The sequence below is a fragment of the Amphiura filiformis genome, chromosome 5, assembly GCF_039555335.1.
Source record: "Amphiura filiformis chromosome 5, Afil_fr2py, whole genome shotgun sequence".
Lineage (NCBI taxonomy): Eukaryota > Metazoa > Echinodermata > Ophiuroidea > Amphilepidida > Amphiuridae > Amphiura > Amphiura filiformis.
This window is the reverse complement of record NC_092632.1, coordinates 33,913,565-33,933,137: the sequence shown is the minus strand read 5'-3', so window position 1 is coordinate 33,933,137 and position 19,573 is coordinate 33,913,565. Positions and strand designations below refer to the sequence as shown.

The 19,573-nt window shown below is 36.7% G+C and overlaps 1 protein-coding gene across 1 annotated transcript; it reads left to right on the top strand.

The window, feature by feature from the left end:
* Positions 1-1,091: 1,091 nt before the first annotated feature.
* LOC140153020 (creatine transporter-like) lies at positions 1,092-19,326 on the top strand. The gene is made up of 13 exons (XM_072175606.1): positions 1,092-1,426; positions 5,294-5,425; positions 7,294-7,621; positions 8,345-8,483; positions 10,379-10,513; positions 11,350-11,453; positions 11,917-12,041; positions 13,351-13,463; positions 16,562-16,699; positions 17,498-17,600; positions 17,928-18,031; positions 18,706-18,876; positions 19,037-19,326. The coding sequence occupies exons 1-13, from the start codon at positions 1,219-1,221 to the stop codon at positions 19,208-19,210; spliced, it is 1,974 nt and encodes a 657-aa protein (XP_072031707.1). The 5' UTR covers positions 1,092-1,218; the 3' UTR covers positions 19,211-19,326.
* The last annotated feature ends 247 nt before the right edge of the window (positions 19,327-19,573 follow it).

Here is a 19,573-nt window from a genome sequence, read left to right as displayed (position 1 = left end):
GTGGGGTGATAATTACTAAATAATTGATGGTCAGTGGCGTATCGTGGTCGCTCCTACCCGCGGAGGAGGGGGGGGGGGGGCTGCAGAAAAGCTTCTTCCGCCGCGCCTTCTTTTTGCCGCCCCTGCTTTACCCGGGGGGGGCTCACGCATCCAAAGCCCTCCTCCCAATACGTGCATGAATGATGATCAAAAGATGAAAGTCCATCTATTAATAGCCCTAATTAAAAATGCAAAAAATTGCAGACTATTACAATTTTGCTAGGTTATTAAAGCCATATTATAACATTTCTTTAAAAATAGATTAGTATTTATTTTCCATAAAATGTTAGCTTTTACTGTCAGATATGTCCCCTTTTAATTTTGAGCCGAACAAGTCAGGTAAAGCAAAGAAAATTGGAATTTACTAATAGCGCCAATGCATGTTACTCCGGCGGATGTAATACAGTACGATCCTCTGGCGTGTGTGTGTGTCCCGCACGCCGTGTACGTATTACTGTGTTATGAACAACACATACGCGTTCGACTAATATTCCTATCGTAATAATAAAACGCCGGTTCCGTCGGTTTATTCAAAATCACAGATTTTGAGAAAACTACAGCACCTGAGGTCTTGATTTTTGCAGAGAATCTTTGTTTACTAAAGTACATTACAATGGTGTAAAAACCTGAATTAAATTTTTTTTTTGAGGGCGTTCTTCTCAGCAAATGTTATAATATGGCTTTAAGTGTATTACTTGTTAGTCCGGAATGCTTGAAAAATGCTAAGACTAGAGGTCAGAAACTTAGCAACACAGTAGCCTATATATTTAACGCCATACCACGTACTAATGTACATTACACTTTTTAATGTTTTAACATTAAGAGTACGTGGGATTATGGGACTACACACCCTGATTATCAACAATGTTTCACCTTTAACCGTGTAAAAGATAAAAGAACTATGAAATTGAATTTAGAACGTTTAAATTTAATCAAACACGAGATACGCTATGCATACATTGATAAACGTGTTAAAGATCGTGACGGAAAAAACCACATGACTGCATGTACTCCCATTCATTTCAAACGAGTTGTGGTCGGAGTATGGTTGTTGTATATAATAACAACGAAACTTTTAACCAATTTTTGTTCCATTCCTGGTTATAACAACAAGGGTATGGACCAAGTGTTTTTAAACTTTGCAATAGTATCAAATTCAAATACAATTACAACGGAATTATGGCAGAAAATACCAAGAGTGAGTTGAAGACAAAGCTGGCCGATGGAGAGGGTGGTTTACCGCCAGTAGAGGATATTAAGACTGAGAATTTGAAAGCACGCGGGACGTGGGGCGGCAATTTGGATTTCATACTTGCCCTGATCGGATTCTCCGTTGGTCTGGGAAACGTTTGGAGGTTTCCATATTTGTGTTTTAAAAATGGAGGAGGTAAGTTGTGGTCAGTTGTTGTAATTAAAAATGCGGACAGAATCTCCTCAATGGGGTTAATTGAACCATTTAGCAAAAGGGATTTATATTATATAATTTCATGCAAAGGTATAAATTGGCTCTATTGTAACTAAAAAACGGATATCGCTAGAAACCCTTAAAATTTTGACTTTCCTTATTTTGATTCTAAGTTAAAGTTGAATCAAACACTTAAGGGAAGGGGTATGAACGTTTGGACAATATTTATTGTGGGACATTAGAGCACATCAGACATATCGAATTGCATTCTGAATACGAAGAATGTCCTTCTGATATCAAATAATTTTTATTTTTTGAAATTCGCAATGTAATACACATTTTATGGCAAATCATTAAAAATTGATATTTTTGATATTTAACAGTACTTATAGTAAACTTTATAAATCTGATGATTTATACTTAAAGTGCATGTAGGTGGGATGAAAAGCCGACGATCAATTGAAAATTTTGACCTTTCGTATTGAAGATATGGATTTTTTCCCCAAAACACCAAAAAAATAGGTCTTTTGGGGAAAAAATCCATATCTTCAATATAAAAGGTCAACATTTTCAATTGATCGTCGGCTTTTCCTCCCAGCTACATACACTTTAAGAATATATCATTAGATTTATAAAAATTATTTCGAGGACTGGTATATATCAAAATTTGAAAAATATCAAATTTTAATAATTTGTCATAAAATTTGTATTATACCCGGGTATTATATCGTGAATATCAAAAAATGAAAATTATTTGATATCAAAAAGACATGCTTCGTATTCAGAATGCAATTCGATACGTCTGAGGTGCTCTCATGTCCCCAAAAAAATACTGTCGAAACGCCATAAACGCTCATTCTAGATCCCTTAAGAGAAGTTTGAATTCCTTTTGAACTCATTAAATTCAGAAGTACAGGCTGCGCTAGATCTTTCATTTATATTAAGCTCTCATTTGGGATCTATACAGATAGGCCTATAGAACAATATTCCGTGAATGTTTAGTATATTTACAATCACATGTCGATGTCCGTCCTTGTCATTTGGTCTCTTTGTATAAATTATGATAAGCTATGAATACTAAGTATCAATTTGTATGTCATATCTAAAGATTAATTGAGATCATCAAACATAACATGAACAAAGTCTAGTTCTGCTGTCATTGTTATCATAATGCGATATTCTTTATCAAATCGAATGATTGTTAGGCATATAGTTTTAGAAATAAATTCTGAGCACAACAGTAGGTATAATACAGGTTGGGTCTTCCTTTTAAAAAGATTTTGAAAATCCGAATAACTATTAATTATGATTTTGTTGAGACACTCATTTGTTTGCGTACTGCAATCTGTCTCATGCCTAATGATGGCTATGAAAAGAGCCGTTTAAATTAAAGTGCCCCTCACTAAGGATTCAATACCTGAGAAGCAGTCAACCAACATAGGTTGCACAAGGTGGCTGTTAAGAAAGTTGCAGAAGTATATATACAGACCGGTAGCAGATTATACTATGGATGTTCAGATATTATTCTGTATTTTGCATTACACTGTCTCACAGAAGTTCTAATAAAATTTCAAAACTTCCGCAAAACAGGACAGTTTAATACAAGTACTATGAGTGTCGAGATATGAGAAATATTTACTATGAGTGTCGGGATATGAGAAATATTTAAAACGAACAATAACCAAAATGGTAAACTTTAGACATATCAGTTAAGCGTCGCCTTTAAAGTATAACCTCCTTGTGTACTTTAGAGGGTTCATAATAGAGGTGGTTAATACGCCCGTGTACTTGTTTGTATAAACACGATAGGTAAAGCCTATAAATAAACATGGTATACGATTGAATAGATTGCTCTTTCTCATTTTAAAATGATTAAAGTAAGCGTGTAGGCCTACTCACATCAAAACAGTCATATTCCAATTGCCTTCAGTCATGTCAATAAATGATTTCCGAAATTAAAGGGCATATCTATTGCAAAAACAAGTTTATCTCCATTCGAAGAGAATAATTATTAAATTACAAGTTGACACTCGCTGCAATTTTTTTATGCGTATTTCTCTGGAGAAAAAAAAGAGAAATTGTGTTGGTAAAGTTCGGGCTCGTACGTGTCCTTCCCCCGTTCGAAGCGAAATTAATTTTCAAGGCAGCGAGCTGATGACGTAATTAAATGAAGCGGACACTATAGGGAAAGTTCCCCTCTCATGCTTATGTTCACAATAACACAATGACCCTAGAGCTCTTTTCATGTTCATTCATGCATAGATCATCTAGATGATCTATGATTCATGTATAAATGCGCGGCCTTCAATGGTCAACATAGGCTAGCTACTAGCTCATTGAAATTGTTTATTTGCATAATAAATACAATATTGATTACTGAGACTAGTATACCTGAATGTACTAGTCTCAGATTGATCACACTGAAATACTAAGCTCAAATTTTTAGTCCAAATATTTCTCATGATATAGATATACATATGATTTGTAATATCACAATTTACTAATATATATAAAGAAGCGGCTGATTTTATCCATATGTTTAAAAACCATTAAATTTGTAATACTTTAATGCATTGAGAGCGTTTACAGTCCCTTCTTTCAAAGCAGGCACATCTCATTTCATGACGTCAACTTTTTTTAGGTCAAATCTGACTCGTTCGAAGGAACTCACCGCTTTAAACGTCTTATTTTCTCAAAAAGGGGTCATTTTCATTGTCCTCATAATATTAGCTTGCCAATGATATGATATTGTCCGAGCAATATATATGACCTTTAAGGAAATCGAGGGCTGGATTATGGATAGATTATAGCTGAAATAAAGCTGACACACAAGAGGAATCATATGTGTTCTAAAAAGAAGATCCCAAAGGCTTGATGCAATTTCCACCCTTTGTGCATGATTTGTTTTGGAAGGCAAAAAAAAACGCCCGAAACTTTTGTTAATAGTCTAAAAACTAAAAACCACAAAACATAATGGAAATATAAAAATGCGATTATTAGCTTTCTTGACTCATTTCATATAAGATAATTTATTAAAGATTATTGCAGATTTTTTCAGTTCCATGGCTAAAACTGGACAAATGTGGCTCATGAGTCCTGCTATCCCGCTCGCCTTTATATCCAGTGGCGTAGCCAGGGGGGATGGGGGCAGCTGCCCCCCCCCTGTGAAAAGTCTTGCCCCCCTGTGGGATGGTGGCCGCCCCGACATTTAAGACTTCTGAACAAATTGACATTATATTTTGCCATTTTAACCTAAAAAGTGCAAATTTATTCCCTTTCTGTACCATATTTCACCAGTTTAGCTTCAATATGGCAAAATATTTCGCGCGCTTCGCGCGCATTTGTAACATTAACTGATTTTGTCGCCGAAAGGTGCCCCTTAAAATGTGTCTTGCCCCCTTTGACCCCCTCTGAAAAAGTGCTGGCTACGCCACTGTTTATATCACCTCAAAAGTTTTTAAACAATTTCATTTCACGGTTGTGCGAAGTATTTTTTCTTCAGGACCATTTGAGAGTTTGTTTGTTTTTGTTTTTGGCGACGGACATTTACTCCTAAATTGCGTCACTGCAACAATTCGCTGAACGTTAATTCAAAATTAAAATTTGTCTTGCCCCCTTTGACCCCCTCTGAAAAAGTGCTGGCTACGCCACTGTTTATATCACCTCAAAAGTTTTTAAACAATTTCATTTAACGGTTGTGCGAAGTATTTTTTCTTCAGGACCATTTGAGAGTTTGTTTGTTTTTGTTTTTGGCGACGGACATTTACTCCTAAATTGCGTCACTGCAACAATTCGCTGAACGTTAATTCAAATTCTTTCTTAACACCATTGTTTCTTACCACCATACAGGAGCATTTCTAATTCCTTACTTCACGTGTCTGGTCGTTGCCGGTATTGCCATTCTGATCCTAGAATTAGCGATTGGACAGTACATGCAGAGTGGAGGAATAACGGCTTGGAATTTAGTTCCACTATTTAGAGGTATATATCTGCAATACAATACATTTCCCACAACCATTCCATGCTAGTTAAAAAAAAGGTTCCTCAATTCTACTGAGGTTTTATTTTTATCAATAAAAGAAATAAAACGTCGATTTAATTGTAAAAGGTGAATCCGAAGATTCATGTTTCACCCGCCCCGAATATATTACCGGGATATTGATAGTAGGAGGAGTAGTAAGCCCGTAAAACATTCGGAATAATCATGATAATGGACATTCGGACAGCAAACAGTGTTAGATCATGATTCATGTTCTTTTTTCGACGTGGAATATTATGCAATAAACAGTTAAAGGAGTGTTTCGTGATCCTAGCATCCTCTTTTTATGACATTTTTCAGTACATATCCACGAAAAAGCCTATTCCCAAAATTTCAGTTGATTCCGATTTTGCGTTTGCGAGTTATGCATGATTATGTGTATTACACTGCTCCATAGACAATGCGTTGTAATTTCGTTCTGGTGCACCAGAACGAAATTCAAATTTCACGATATCTTTGCAAAACGAATTAATCTGCAAGAAATATTTTGTACATAAACATTATGTAGCCAGAGGTTTCCAGTGATATAAAAATCTCAACTTTTTTTGAGAAAAGTGGGGGATGAGGCTGTGGATCACGAAATGCCCCTTTAAGTTCATTTCCGATCCGTAACCAATGTTTGTTTATAATAATACTAATACTGATTTGACGTCGAATATTTTTTGGAAATATTATTATCGATTTTACGTTAACAAGCATTCGTTATATAAAACCTGAACAATTCTATTCCAACTGAGTGCTGACCAGCAGAGAACCAAATGATGGATCCAAATGGATAGTGTATCACACGAAAAAGTTGTGCTTTTATTTCTTTTCTGTATTTATTTATTTTGTCGCAGGAATTTTGTAGATAAAGCCCCTATTGTTTTTTATCAAAGTTGGTCAGACTTCGGACCTTGGTCAGACCCTAAAGTGGTCAGATAAGATATTAATTTGCATGATTAAGGACTCATTTATCATTCATTCATAATCAATGATGTCCGATTGTAAAATCATTTTGATTTCAACGCACCATGATTATAGTACTTATCAGCACATTTTGATTTCCCCGCGCAATTCCAGTACATTATAAATGAATGGATGATGACGAGTTCGTTCTTCCTATCATTGTACCCACTTGCATTGAAATATTAGACTTGAATTATTAGTTTATGTCTTGTTTGTGGAAGTCTTATTATACCACTGTTTCTGTGAATTAAAAAACCCACTTCATTCTATTCTTACCAAGCTCGCATGCAAAGAATATATTGCCGATTTACGTAACACCGTGGTACATGGTACCACCAGGCGTATATTCAAACACCACCCCTTTGTATCAAGCAGACATTTTATAATTCAAACTTAAAAAGCACATTATTTTACAATTTAAAGGATAAGGTCCAATTAGTCATGTTAGTCAACGATTGCATGACAACTCTTATTAAAGTGAAAAATCAAAAGTTAAAAAACAAAACGCTGGTTTATTTACTACAAGCCTAAAACTGAATAATAACGCCCACAATGACCACTGTCTCCATCGACATGTAAATCCCGAAGTGGGTAACACCCTTTGTTTACAAAAACGCAAGCGAGCGATTTGTTTTTCATTTGAATTGCTAATAATTTGTTTGCCTCAATTGTTGGGCTCGATTAACAAAACTTCACTTAGGAGACGTTGGGTGCAATATTAATTGGATATAATGTGTAGTTTTGTTCATATTTAGACACACCTTCTATGAATAAAAATACTTGTAGATAACACATTAAATCATGAACTCTCGGTGTCAATCTACTGTCAAACGTTTGCTATGTTTGATTATCTTCTTTACAGGAACGGGTCATGCCAGCATCGTGATTCTTACGTTACTCAACACCTACTACAATATCATCCTTGCTTGGTCCCTCTACTACCTCTTCATGTCATTTACTGTAAAGTTACCATGGTCACATTGCGATAATGATTGGAATACAGAAAATTGTCTGGACCCGGATGTTCAGTACAATAACAATAAGTCGGCATGTGCAGAGGCGTTACCGCCAGGTGTTACGGACATTCCTTCGACAATAGAACCGGTGATGACAACTGAAGTGACGCTTTGTATCAATGGCACGCTCAGGAATGCAAGTGCTTACACACCAGCTAGTGTAGAATTCTGGGAGTAAGTGACGTGTAATACTAGAGAGGTTGCGATTCCCATACACCGTGATCGTACGCCCGTCTAACTATTTGCTCTATTTTAGCCAGTTTTTAACATTCTGCACGTATGAAATGAACGCGCGGACTATGCAGAAAATACACAACATTTGTAAGTTTTTCAGTATATTAAAGACAGCCAAGGATATTGAACATTCGATGGAAAGTTTATATTTCTAGCTATTATTGATCCATAATCCAATTTGTTTGTAAGAAATCATTGTAATAAAGCAACAGTAAGGTGTGGGCGACATCTGAGTTCATTCACACGTGTGGCTCATACTTGCAGATTGTCCACCAATGAAATACGAGTTTGAGATCGGCAGTATCATAAAAAAAGATGTTGCGATTTGCATCTATATATGATACAAATGTGCACTTGTAATGCCCGAAAGATGTATCGTTTGATACTGCCTCACGCGGTGTGATACAACGGGACTATTATCCATTACAAAAAAGTACAATTTTGATAATAATAAACGTCATTATATATTATGTACGTAGTGGTCAATAATCTATAGAATATATGTTTACAACCATAATATTCGGAAAGCACTGAAATATAGTTGATTTTCAGCGGCATGGTTTAGTCAACATCAAAATCAGGCGGAATGCCAGTATCCTATCGTCAGTGCGGTAACATTTTTTGTGATATATAATTCTTTTCTTTTCCAATGGTTGTTCACAGGCGAAAAATTTTACAAATTCATCTATCGGAAGGAATCGACGATCCTGGTGGCATAAACTGGCAGATGGTTTTATGTCTGGGACTTGCCTGGGTTCTTGTATATTTATGCATCTTTAAAGGAGTAAAAAGCTCAGGAAAGGTAAAAATACCATTATTTTGAGCAGTGGCGTAGACAGGTTTTCTCTAATCCCATCGCTCGGTGCCCAACCGGCCAAAAATTGAGAATGACTTTACTAAGACAAGTGCGAAAATTGGCAATATCAGTGCTAATAAATGCTTAAATGTGCTAAGATTTTGTTCAGACTGAAACAGTCGAAAGGGAAGATGCATATTCCAGATTTTGGTCAATTTTGTTAATGTGACATGTATACGAGGGGCAGTCAGTATGTTTTAAGAGTTGACTCGTGACGTCATTTGTGGATTGTTTTCATGGCATTTCTCAATGATTACATAAACACTGTACCTTTGTCTTTCAAACAACACATGTAAAAATTATATCATACACATGATTACGTAACAGCATTAGCATAAAATCAATAGTCTAGGGACACTGCCAAATCACGCAAAAAGGCGGGCCTTTTAAATTACAGAAAACACACGTGTTTACAATGTCCGAGAACAGCAAAAGTACAAGGTGCATATGGCTAGTTTTGAGCAGGAATAAACACTAGGTCCTCAGTTTGCATTTGGTAAAATATGAGACTTGTCATTAAACTTTGGTGGAAATGGGACGCATGGAAACTTCAACAACTTTAGGGCTTGAAAGTGATAGCGAAATTATTCTGCAAAAATGGCGAAAATGAAAAAGCAATTATTACAAATGACATCAATTATCTCCAAAATGAAACAAACTAAAATATAATGGCTGGTCACGTGTGAGAGCTGGTACTCAGTGCGATGATAACTGGTGCAAATCAAACAACAATCTGCGCATGCGTAGGTGGGATGACCGATACAACATGGCGGAAATGCACGAAAATTGCAAAATTCCATGTAAATAGGGCCTAAAATATTACAAAATGTTATGAAACTTGTAATTTAAATATTCATATAAATTTTTATGGATGATCTCAACCTGAAATGAACAGAAAAGTTTTAAAAATAAATTTCTCATTCAAACGATAGCCTCTCTCTTTATACCACTACTTTTTGTATAAATGTAACAATGGTAGAATAACAGTTATATTTTAATCACGGAATCAAATATTTTCTAGGGAGACTCCCGTTTAAATGTTTGGAGATTAGTCCACGATTATTTCCACGTTTGCTATTTTTGGCAATATCAAGATTTTTAAAGAAAGAAAAGCCTTGTTTTTGTCAAAAATAAGACATATTTGACCACGCATTTTAAATAAACTAAAACCTTTACAGCCCAACAAACATGGTTTAATGAACTGGTAGTTTGTGTTCTATTACTGTTCCAAAAGGCAGCATTCTCCATTCTTTAATTCCCAAGAAAATATAGAAAATACAACAATACCTCATTTCAGCCTCTTATTTCCCTTAACAAAAACGACTCAATTTCACCAGGTGACTCTAGACCATTGATTTTATGCTAATGCTGTTACGTAATCATGTGTGTGATATAATTTTTACATGTGTTGTTTGAAAGACAAAGGTACAGTGTTTATGTAATCATTGAGAAATGCCATGAAAACGACCCACAAATGACGTCACGAGTCAACTCTTAAAACATACTGACTGCCCCTCGTATAGTATATCATGGTTTAATATTCCCTTGGACTGTCAGTATACACGGCCCGGGGGATCGTCGTTACCGACGACATGTGATTTACCGACGGTCTATGGTTTCTGGGTGCACCGCCCCACCCATAGCTACGCCACTGATCTTGAATAATGTAATTCAAGCTTTTAGAAAATCGTTATTTGCATTATGTCGCCTATTTTAAAATAATGCCTTTATAAACATAATAATCTCTTGTAAACATGTAAAAGATGGTAGAATCATGTTTTCACAGATACATCTGGCTTAGACAAAACTGCATAAATACCAAACATTTCGTGTCATTGCAGGTTGTGTATTTTACTGCCACCTTCCCATACATTTTATTAACAATTCTGATTGGTTTCTCCGTCACATTGGATAATGCTGTAGATGGACTTCTTTATTATCTTACTCCTGATTGGTCAAGATTAGGTGATTCTCAGGTGGGTAAACAACGACGGAAATTCCTCGTATAAAACAGTATCACTTTTCTTTGATTTGATTTGTTCGGGTTTGACAACCCTGGATAACCCAAGACAGCCTTTATAAAGCGGTCCATTTAAACACCGGGACGCATTAGTAAAGTCAGTGGTTGATACCATACTCTTTTCGAAACTGACTGTGAGCTGTGTGTGCACAGAACCGACTGCAAGGATACCTTTTGTGCGCAGTATACATTAATGTGATTTTAGATGTTATGTAAAAGAACTATACAAGCTCGTTTCATTCATTGCTCATGAATCTTAATAGGGTAAGGGTTTGGGCAGTAGGTTTGAGATTAATGTTTACCGTGTCGGACAAGTGAAGAGTTAAACAAACGGAAGCCTTTTGTCATCTTGTGGGTAAAAGCTGGTATATCTATACGGTTGCATTTCCCTTTATTGTCATGTGTGCAAATCCGTGTACGTTATTGTAAGGTAATTATATTGATTTACCTACACGATGGCCGAAAATATCTTCCTGTGTTGCATTCATATTACGCGGGCTTTGGATGTCGATTTTCCCCCTGATGCACTGTGTATTTAGACCTCTCACCAGCAACCGTTGGAGGCGCATCGTATTGTGAATATAGTCTCCTCCGCAGCCAGTTTGGTTACGCTCCCTCCACACAAACATGTTTGTGTGGAGGGAGCGTAACCAAACTGGCTGCGGAGGAGACTAATTGTGAATACCGAGCATTATTCTCATGTCATGCTCTCCACATTCTACATGTTATCATTACACATGAAAACACTATTAGTTGATATAATAAGAAGTAACCATCATTATTTTGGCACAGGTATGGTTGGACGCAACCACTCAAATCTTTTTCTCCTACTCCCTTGGTTTGGGGACAATGATGGCTCTAGGAAGCTATAATAAACCAGATAGAAATTTCTTCAGGTAAGATTTATTGATTAATGCTTTTACTATTAATATCTGCAAACTTTTTAACATGAACACATCAAAGAAAAGAAAGTAACTAAACGTTTGAGTGGACATAACTTTAACCACAATTAATTAAAAGCAATATGAATTTGATAATTAGATGAATGTTTGGTGTATGATTCCTATATATGGCTCATCCGGGACATTGAAAAGACTATTTACGACTGAGAGGTACTATCATGTACGGATGGGAGTACTGATGCCCGGTACTGATAGACTACTGATGGTAGAGCTACTTTTGGTTTTGTGACCTACTTTTAACCAATCAGTGAACAAGAATATAGTAACGAAGTATATGAATATAACAAGACAATTACAGACAAAACAATGTACTTTTCTGGAATTTTGCTCTTCCTAGTGACAGGAAATGATGTAATGACTTACATTATTACATTAAATTTTAATGTTTTTATTACAGGGATGGAATCATGTTTTCATGTGTAAATAGTGCCACAAGTTTATATGCAGGCATCTCAGTGTTTTCGGTGTTAGGTTTTATGGCGGGTAAACAGGGAATCAACATTGACCAGGTGGCAGCATCCGGTAAGACTTATTATATGTGTATGTTACCACACGAATTGGGCGCAGCGCAACGAGTATGATAACATACTTATACATTGAGCATTGGTTACAAATATCAACTTGTACCCACTCATTATCACTGTAATTGATGTTATGTCTTGAAAAACATAACATTATTCACAGGTGGTCTGACAGTTTTGTGTGTTCCCTGTCGTGTGCTCCCAACGATTATCGCTGGAGTGGATCTTATGCTTTATAAAAGACATAACATCATTTGACAGTTCTGTGTGCTCCCTATCGTGTACTCCCAACGATTATCGCTATAGTGTGTGTGTTCCATATCGTGTGTTCACTGCAACCATTATCGCTGGAGTGAATGTTATGCCTTGCCCCTATAATATACATAACTTTTGTTACCAGTGTGTTATTATTTTCTTAATAATGAATATCATAGTTATTGCATATTCTTGTGTTTAAATATAATTATTACAACGATTAATGATGTTGTACACCTTGAGCAGGCCAACGGCTACTAGTAATTCACCACCAATAGCTGCCCAAAGAATTCACCACCAATCCGCTGCCCATTACCTCATTCTCCTAATCTCTAACCCTGCACAAGTCTAGCCAATACCATGAACACATCCTTCAGCAAGACTAGTCCAAATAATAACAATGGGAGCGTAATCTTGGTTTTTTTTTTACTTTCACCCATGAGATGATGTTATGTCTTTCAAGGCATAACATCCACTCCAGCGATAATGGTTGCAGGGAACACCCACCCCCCCCCTCGACACACCCCCACACACACCATCACACACTATAGCGATAATCGTTGCGAGTACACGATAGGGAACACACAGAACTGTCAAATGATGTTATGTCTTTTAAAGCATAAGATCCACTCCAGCGATAATCGTTGGGAGCACACGACAGGGAACACACAAAACTGTCAAACCACCTGTGAATAATGTTATGTTGTTCAAAATAAAGTTCAATTAGTTCGTAGAAAACGACAACAACATCGGAGACTGTTCGCTAGTTCTAGGGTGCGCTAGTTGGAAAAATAAGGTTTTGCTTGTCCAAAAATATAGTTCGCTAGTCCGAAAGTTAGGATGTTAGGGTTGGGTTAGATTAAGGTTTAGAGTTAGGGTAAGGTTTAGGGTTATGGTAGTAGCAAACTTTTCGGACTTGCGCACTTTAGGACCTGACCTGGATAAAAGCCAAAGTAATCTAAGAGTTACAAGAAAATACATTTTGCTGTTCCATTATACTCAGGTTGCATTTCGTTTAGTTTATAACCGATTCCCATTTCTTCTTCCCGTTGTAGGTCCAGGATTGGTGTTCATTGTATATCCAGAGGGTGTAACACAAATGCCTATACCAACACTTTGGGCTGTTTTATTTTTCTTCATGCTTTTGCTGCTTGGAATAGACAGTCAGGTAAATATTTGTCTTAAGCGCTCGTAAAACCGAAATAACAGTGCGTTTTTCTTTCTGTTTCTGCACTAACATGGCACATACACCTCATTCCTGAACATTTTTTGTATATATATTCACATAGTTCAAGTTACCCTGTTATATACACACCATTCATTATTTAAAATAAGAAACACATCCAATTGTCATGAAGTAAAATCTAGGTTTGGCTGATGACGATTAAGGATTCTCCACTGCAGCACTCAGGGACAATCAGCGCAGGAAATTTGCTATACCGTGAACGCAATCAATCTAAGATGTGTATATAACTTACACTGTAATTGTGATGGCTGATCTTCTGTGCGGCCTGTGACATCTTCTACTACCGAGACCTGCCTTCAAACGTCATAGCAGAATGACTGACCAATCCGCACATTGTAATTGTAGCTACCAGTATCTGACTTATGATGCCTGAGCTTCGGACCCATAACAAAGGACAAAAAATCACATCGGATATTCGGTATACTACTTTGGCATGACGGATTCCGTAGAAGGGTGTTTCTCTCTACTCTGAGGTTATAAGCAACTAGCATCACTTACACTACTACCGGACCGTATAACATATAACACATGATGTACAGAAATCTGCGCCTGTTTAGTTAGGTATAATTCTGAAGCTGGACACACCAGTAAAATCAACAAGACATACAAACACCTTTATACTGTTAACTACGGTTTACCAATACAAATATAGCCAGACTTATTTAGCGTGATACAGAATATTAAGATTAGCATTAGATTTCAGGTATGGTAGTGTTAGGATTAGGATTAGCACGAATAAAGGGCAGACTCAATTTTAACATTGAAACTAACATTTTCTAGAAAACGATTCAGGTTAGGGTTTGTTGTGACATCTGCCATAAAATGGATACACATGGAACATTATTTTGTACTAATATTGGTAGTATAATTATGATATGTATCATGGTCAAAATCTTTGTTTCTTGTCTGTATTGTCTATCACGATTGTATAAGATAATAGATGCAAAATGTTCACATTGCAGTAGTTCTAGTAAGCGTATATATTTAACGATCTTTAAAAAATGGAAAATGTTGAATTCGTAAGAGTAACGTACATAATTATTACATGTTCAAATTGGCCAATAAGAAAATCTGTAAGTGCAGAACAACAAACTGGGACGTATTTGTGTTATCAAATGCTGTTTCACCATTTCTGTTGGCCTTTGTTCCCCGCTCTCATAGGTACATCTACAGCTGATAGGGAGTGGTCTTGCGGACAGCGCCAGATGACGCTTATTTGGAATTTGGATGTCACGCGCCCTCCAATTCCGCTCTCATAGGTACATCTACTACAGCTGGTAGCCTGCTGGTGTTAGGGAGTGATCTTGCTGACAGTGCCATGCAGATGACGCTGTTTGGATGTCATTTGCCCTCCAATCCGTCGAAGTGGAATCATCTAAACATATATCATCAATCATGTTGTTGCGACCAGCTTCCATCGACTGCAATATGGAGCACACCATAATATAATCTCAAATTCAGGTTTTTCAGCATAGCTCGCTCGTTTTATCCCTGGTCCAATTTTCTCAAATTAGATAGAATGTTGCTGTTACACTGTGTAAATCTCATACAATGTTGGTCTTGATTTTCATTATGTTTATGTTTATGTGTAGAGTGTTTAGAGACACACGGACTCAGAGACTCAGAGGATATTTGTCTTATGCATGTTATGTTTCTGAGTCTGTCTCGCACAAGCTTGTCTCAAGTTTGAGAAAATTTACCAAATTGATAAGGTGTACCGCTATGCTTCAAAACCTGAAGTCACTTTAATTTCAGTCATTTTAGAAGTTTGAAAACGCCGACCATGTGTACCGGATTTCAATATTTACCGTTGAGTTTTTGTCTTTTCTGAAACTGGTCCAGCCCGATTTTACCAACATAATTATGTACCATTTAAACAAGATGTGGAAAATGAGGTTTTCTCTGATGACTGGGGTAAAGCATCATTGCCACCATTTACGAAAAGAAGGACAAACTAGACAGTGGCAACTGTTATAGGGGTAGCAGCATTCTGAGCCATGTAGTCAAAGTTATCACCAACATTATCCAAAGAAGAATTCTAATGAAGGTATCTCCAAGTCCCAAGCTGGATTCCATCTGGGAGGTCGACAGTGTGTCAACTGGTCCAGCTGCCGCAAATAATACACTCAAAGAAATTATTTTGTTGAGTTTACTTAAGATTGAGGTGACCCGCTGTCTCAACTTTTCTGATTATGTAGTTTTAAGTAATGCTAACTCGTGATCAATTGATTAGCAATGTTAAAATCAGACAACTTTGAGTTTGCCACATAGTGTAGCAAATGTCATCAAAGAGTGGTTCCCACAATATGAAATTTTGCGCTGATTACAAAAATAAATGATATGAAGCTGAATTTTGTAGGGGGAAGTGGCCAAATTTTGACAAATTCAAAACAAGAGTAAGTTGGATTAATTCATTTTGTTTGAATTGCATCAGCTGCCTTAGAGTATTTCCAAGTTGAAAAATAGTAATGTCAACAACAACGACAAAAAATTGAGTTTGACTTAATCGTGCCGACAAAACGTTTATCTTTGTTGGATGTGCTTAAATGTTGGAGTTTCATGAACTTTGTCATATTGAAGTCTTTATTCATGACAAGGCAAGTAATTCCAACAAGAGGGTGTTCTTTAAGATGTCCTCACTTATTTGCATAAGCTGTAATAACACTGCAAGCGGGCCATTCCTATTAGTGTAGAAAATACTGCAAACATGGCAAGGATCCATATTGTTGTTCGTAGAATTTGAAAAAGCCTTTGACTCTGTCATTTTGGATCCGAAGTACAAACTTCGTACAAACATATTCATTCCATAACGAACAATGTTGCTGACAGCGTTTTATTAAATAGCCCCATACAAGCCGTCAGTTTTGAGATTTGGGAACGCAACATCTTTAAATTTACTTTTTTTAGTAACCACAAATCATTCATTACAATATTCCGGGCCATTTCCTGAACCATTAAGGTAAGTCATTGCTAATGTTCTTGTATTTCCGAGGATCTAATGAGTTATTTATTTGTTCCAGTTCGTCGGTGTTGAGGGTCTAGTGACTGCATTCGTCGATTTGTTTCCTCATATTCTCAGGAAGGGCTATCGACGTGAAATGTTCGCTGCTGCTGTTTGTATGTTCTGCTTTGTGATAGGGTTGAGCATGACTACATATGTAAGTGTGTCTTTGAATTAGAGAATAAAGGTATTGTTTTTAGCCTCTGGAGTGCATCTATCGTCTCATATAACACGGGCGTCATCATTATTTTAAGTCAAACAACGAGGCAGAGCCGAGTTGTTTTACGCCAAAAATAATGATGTCGCCCGTGTTATATGAGACGATAGATGCACGACAGCGGCTATAAACAATACCTTTATTCTCATTCTTAAACACTTCAATTCAAATTAAAAGATCATAAGTATTACAAATTTTAATCAAATTAAATTCTACATTTTACCAGGAATTACCTAGGTCTTAAAATCGATCAGTCCCGTTGTTGCAGTGCGCCTCCGATTGGTTCAAATAGCGAGTAGGCCTACACGTATCGCGTCGACGCACACGCGCTGACCCGCGTGATATCGTGTCATATCACACGGGTAAGAACCAATAAGATTGCAGGAACGTTCTCAAGTGTTTAAGAATCTCGATCAGTAATTGGTCATTGGTGATCACAGCAATATTGTTTTTGAGTTAATATTGAATTCTCATGCAAAGACAAAAAGCACCAAAACATCAATAGTTTTCGTCAGCATTATAAATCAGATCATGAACGGATTACAGAAATCACAAGATGAGGATCCTTGATTAGTAGCAATATAATGATATTATCATTCTACTCGTTTTCCTAACTCTAATGTTAATCCGTAATACGTAACAGTAAACCAAAAGTGTTAAGGTATTCTAGATTTTCTTCAATGTTCATATATTTCGATTGTTAATTAATGATTATTCATTCATTATTTTTTGATGTAGGGTGGGATGTACTTGTTCCAAGTTTTTGATTACTATGCCGCCAGTGGTACAGCATTATTATGGGTAGCATTCTTCGAATGTGTCATAATTGGCTGGGTTTATGGTAAGAAAGAATACAATGTTTTCATCTTCTTATTTTTTCTCGTTTTTATTATTGCCGTCCTCTCGTGGTATTTTAGTTCATAAATTTTTTAAAATTTTCCCTTTTTCCTAGAAACATTGATGGTTCTATGGGCCACCACTATAGGATACACACTTCTAGAATCCAAATCACTGGATCAATTTACCTTAAAACTGGGAATAAGAATGTTTGGGTGATGAACGTCGGTGTGAGGTGGCAAACACAAGGATAAACACATGGTCACTCACCTTTAATCATAATCAATTAAGCACAAAATTAACCCTTTTTTGTACTTTCGCCTGATAAAAGGTGCTAATAGATTTGCAGAAGACATCAAGACAATGACTGGAAGAAAATTATTAGGCCCGTGGCTTCGGATATGCTGGATGGTTTTAGGGCCCGGATTTACTGCGGTAAGTTGGTATTGTTTGAGAAAATAACCCTATAGAATATTTAAAGTACTAAAATATCTAACAGTCGTGTTGGCAACGTTGCCAAGCAGGGATAATTGCAAAAGGCACTACTGCATAATTGCACCACTGACGTTCGTGGCCACCGCAAAGCCTTGGCCCCACTAGCTTGTGTACACGTCGTCTTGTATGCTTGGTGGCTAGAAGTTCAACACTGCCAAGTTCCTGATCATTTGAATCCATGGATATGTCAGTTATTGTCAACTGATTATTAATTACTCTGGGGTTAAAATTGCGGTATATCAAGTGCTATCATCGACTACAAATGAACGTATTGACCCAATTAAGAGTGCTAACTCTCCGGGGCTTACTTTTTGTTTAGTCATGTATTATCGTGACCGTTCATTTTAGCTTGAAGACCGCTACAATGTAGTGGCTAAAGCCTACTGTCCACCACCAGACTCAGTGGCGGAGTTATGCAGTGGCGCCTAAATCATTTTCTAAACGTCTGTAAATATGCTTAGTTGTAGTAATTTTAGATAGGCAACCAAGATTAAAAAACAAATCGTATAAATATCAGTAGTTTTAAAGCAAAGTTTGACTGTTCGTGTCAGGGATGCAATTTCAAAAATATATCAATATTGTCACACTCTTTTTCCTTTAATTTTTTTCCGCAGGCTATTTTTTTCTTCACGTTAATTGAGTATGAGCCGTTGACGTATAACAACACGTACGTGTATCCGACCTGGGGATATGTATTAGGTTGGGGTATGGCTGTAGCATCTATGATACAGATACCCTTGTATGCCTCCTACAAATTATTTGTTACAAAAGGAACATTCAAAGAGGTACGTCTATTATTATACACAACTATATAATTATTAGCATATTCATTTAAAATAGGATAGGAAATTCGCATATCGCTACATAATATTCAGAATAATCCTAACGATTTTGTATCATGGTATTTAACTTCTTTTTAATTATGTTAATAATTAATTGTTTCAGAGATGGACGCTCCTTACAACACCAACACATGTGCCAAATTACATGAAAGACTTCAAACTTCATGATACAAGCTTCTATGAAAACGTTGCCATGAACCAAAGTAATCCAGATGATCTTAGTAATGGAACACTGCCAACAAATGTTGATACAGCCGAAAAGGGGACGAACACATGAGTTTTATAACAGTATAAACCAAGACAGTTATTATCATTGTATGTAACGAAAAACACAAAAACTCATCCGTTGTAAATTTGTAAATCCGTGAATTGTGAATGGAACATTCCCAATACACATTCTCATGTTATTTCGTTTGACAAGAGGGAGAGGAGTTAGATAGGTGGGTGTGTTGGGTGAGAGGGTGTTGGTGGTGGTGTGTGTACATCCCGATGTACATGCATGTACCATGTAAGCTCGTTATGCATGTATCTGTCCCCTTATGAATTGAAATTGTACTAGCAAAAGTATTCACAATGTGGTTTAGGCACGGGCTGTCTTTGGTGGGTGGGGTGTATGTATGGCGCTCGTCGCTTTAGGTGT

What these genes read in the sequence shown, in the direction of transcription:
- LOC140153020 (XM_072175606.1), top strand. Translation starts at nt 1,219, where the DNA reads ATGGCAGAAAATACCAAGAGTGAGTTGAAGACAAAGCTGGCCGATGGA. An exon ending in GCTAGTGTAGAATTCTGGGA is followed by an intron (nt 7,622 to 8,344) that starts GTAAGTGACGTG and finishes GGTTGTTCACAG; the next exon opens with GCGAAAAATTTTACAAATTC. An exon ending in TGACCAGGTGGCAGCATCCG is followed by an intron (nt 12,042 to 13,350) that starts GTAAGACTTATT and finishes TTCCCGTTGTAG; the next exon opens with GTCCAGGATTGGTGTTCATT.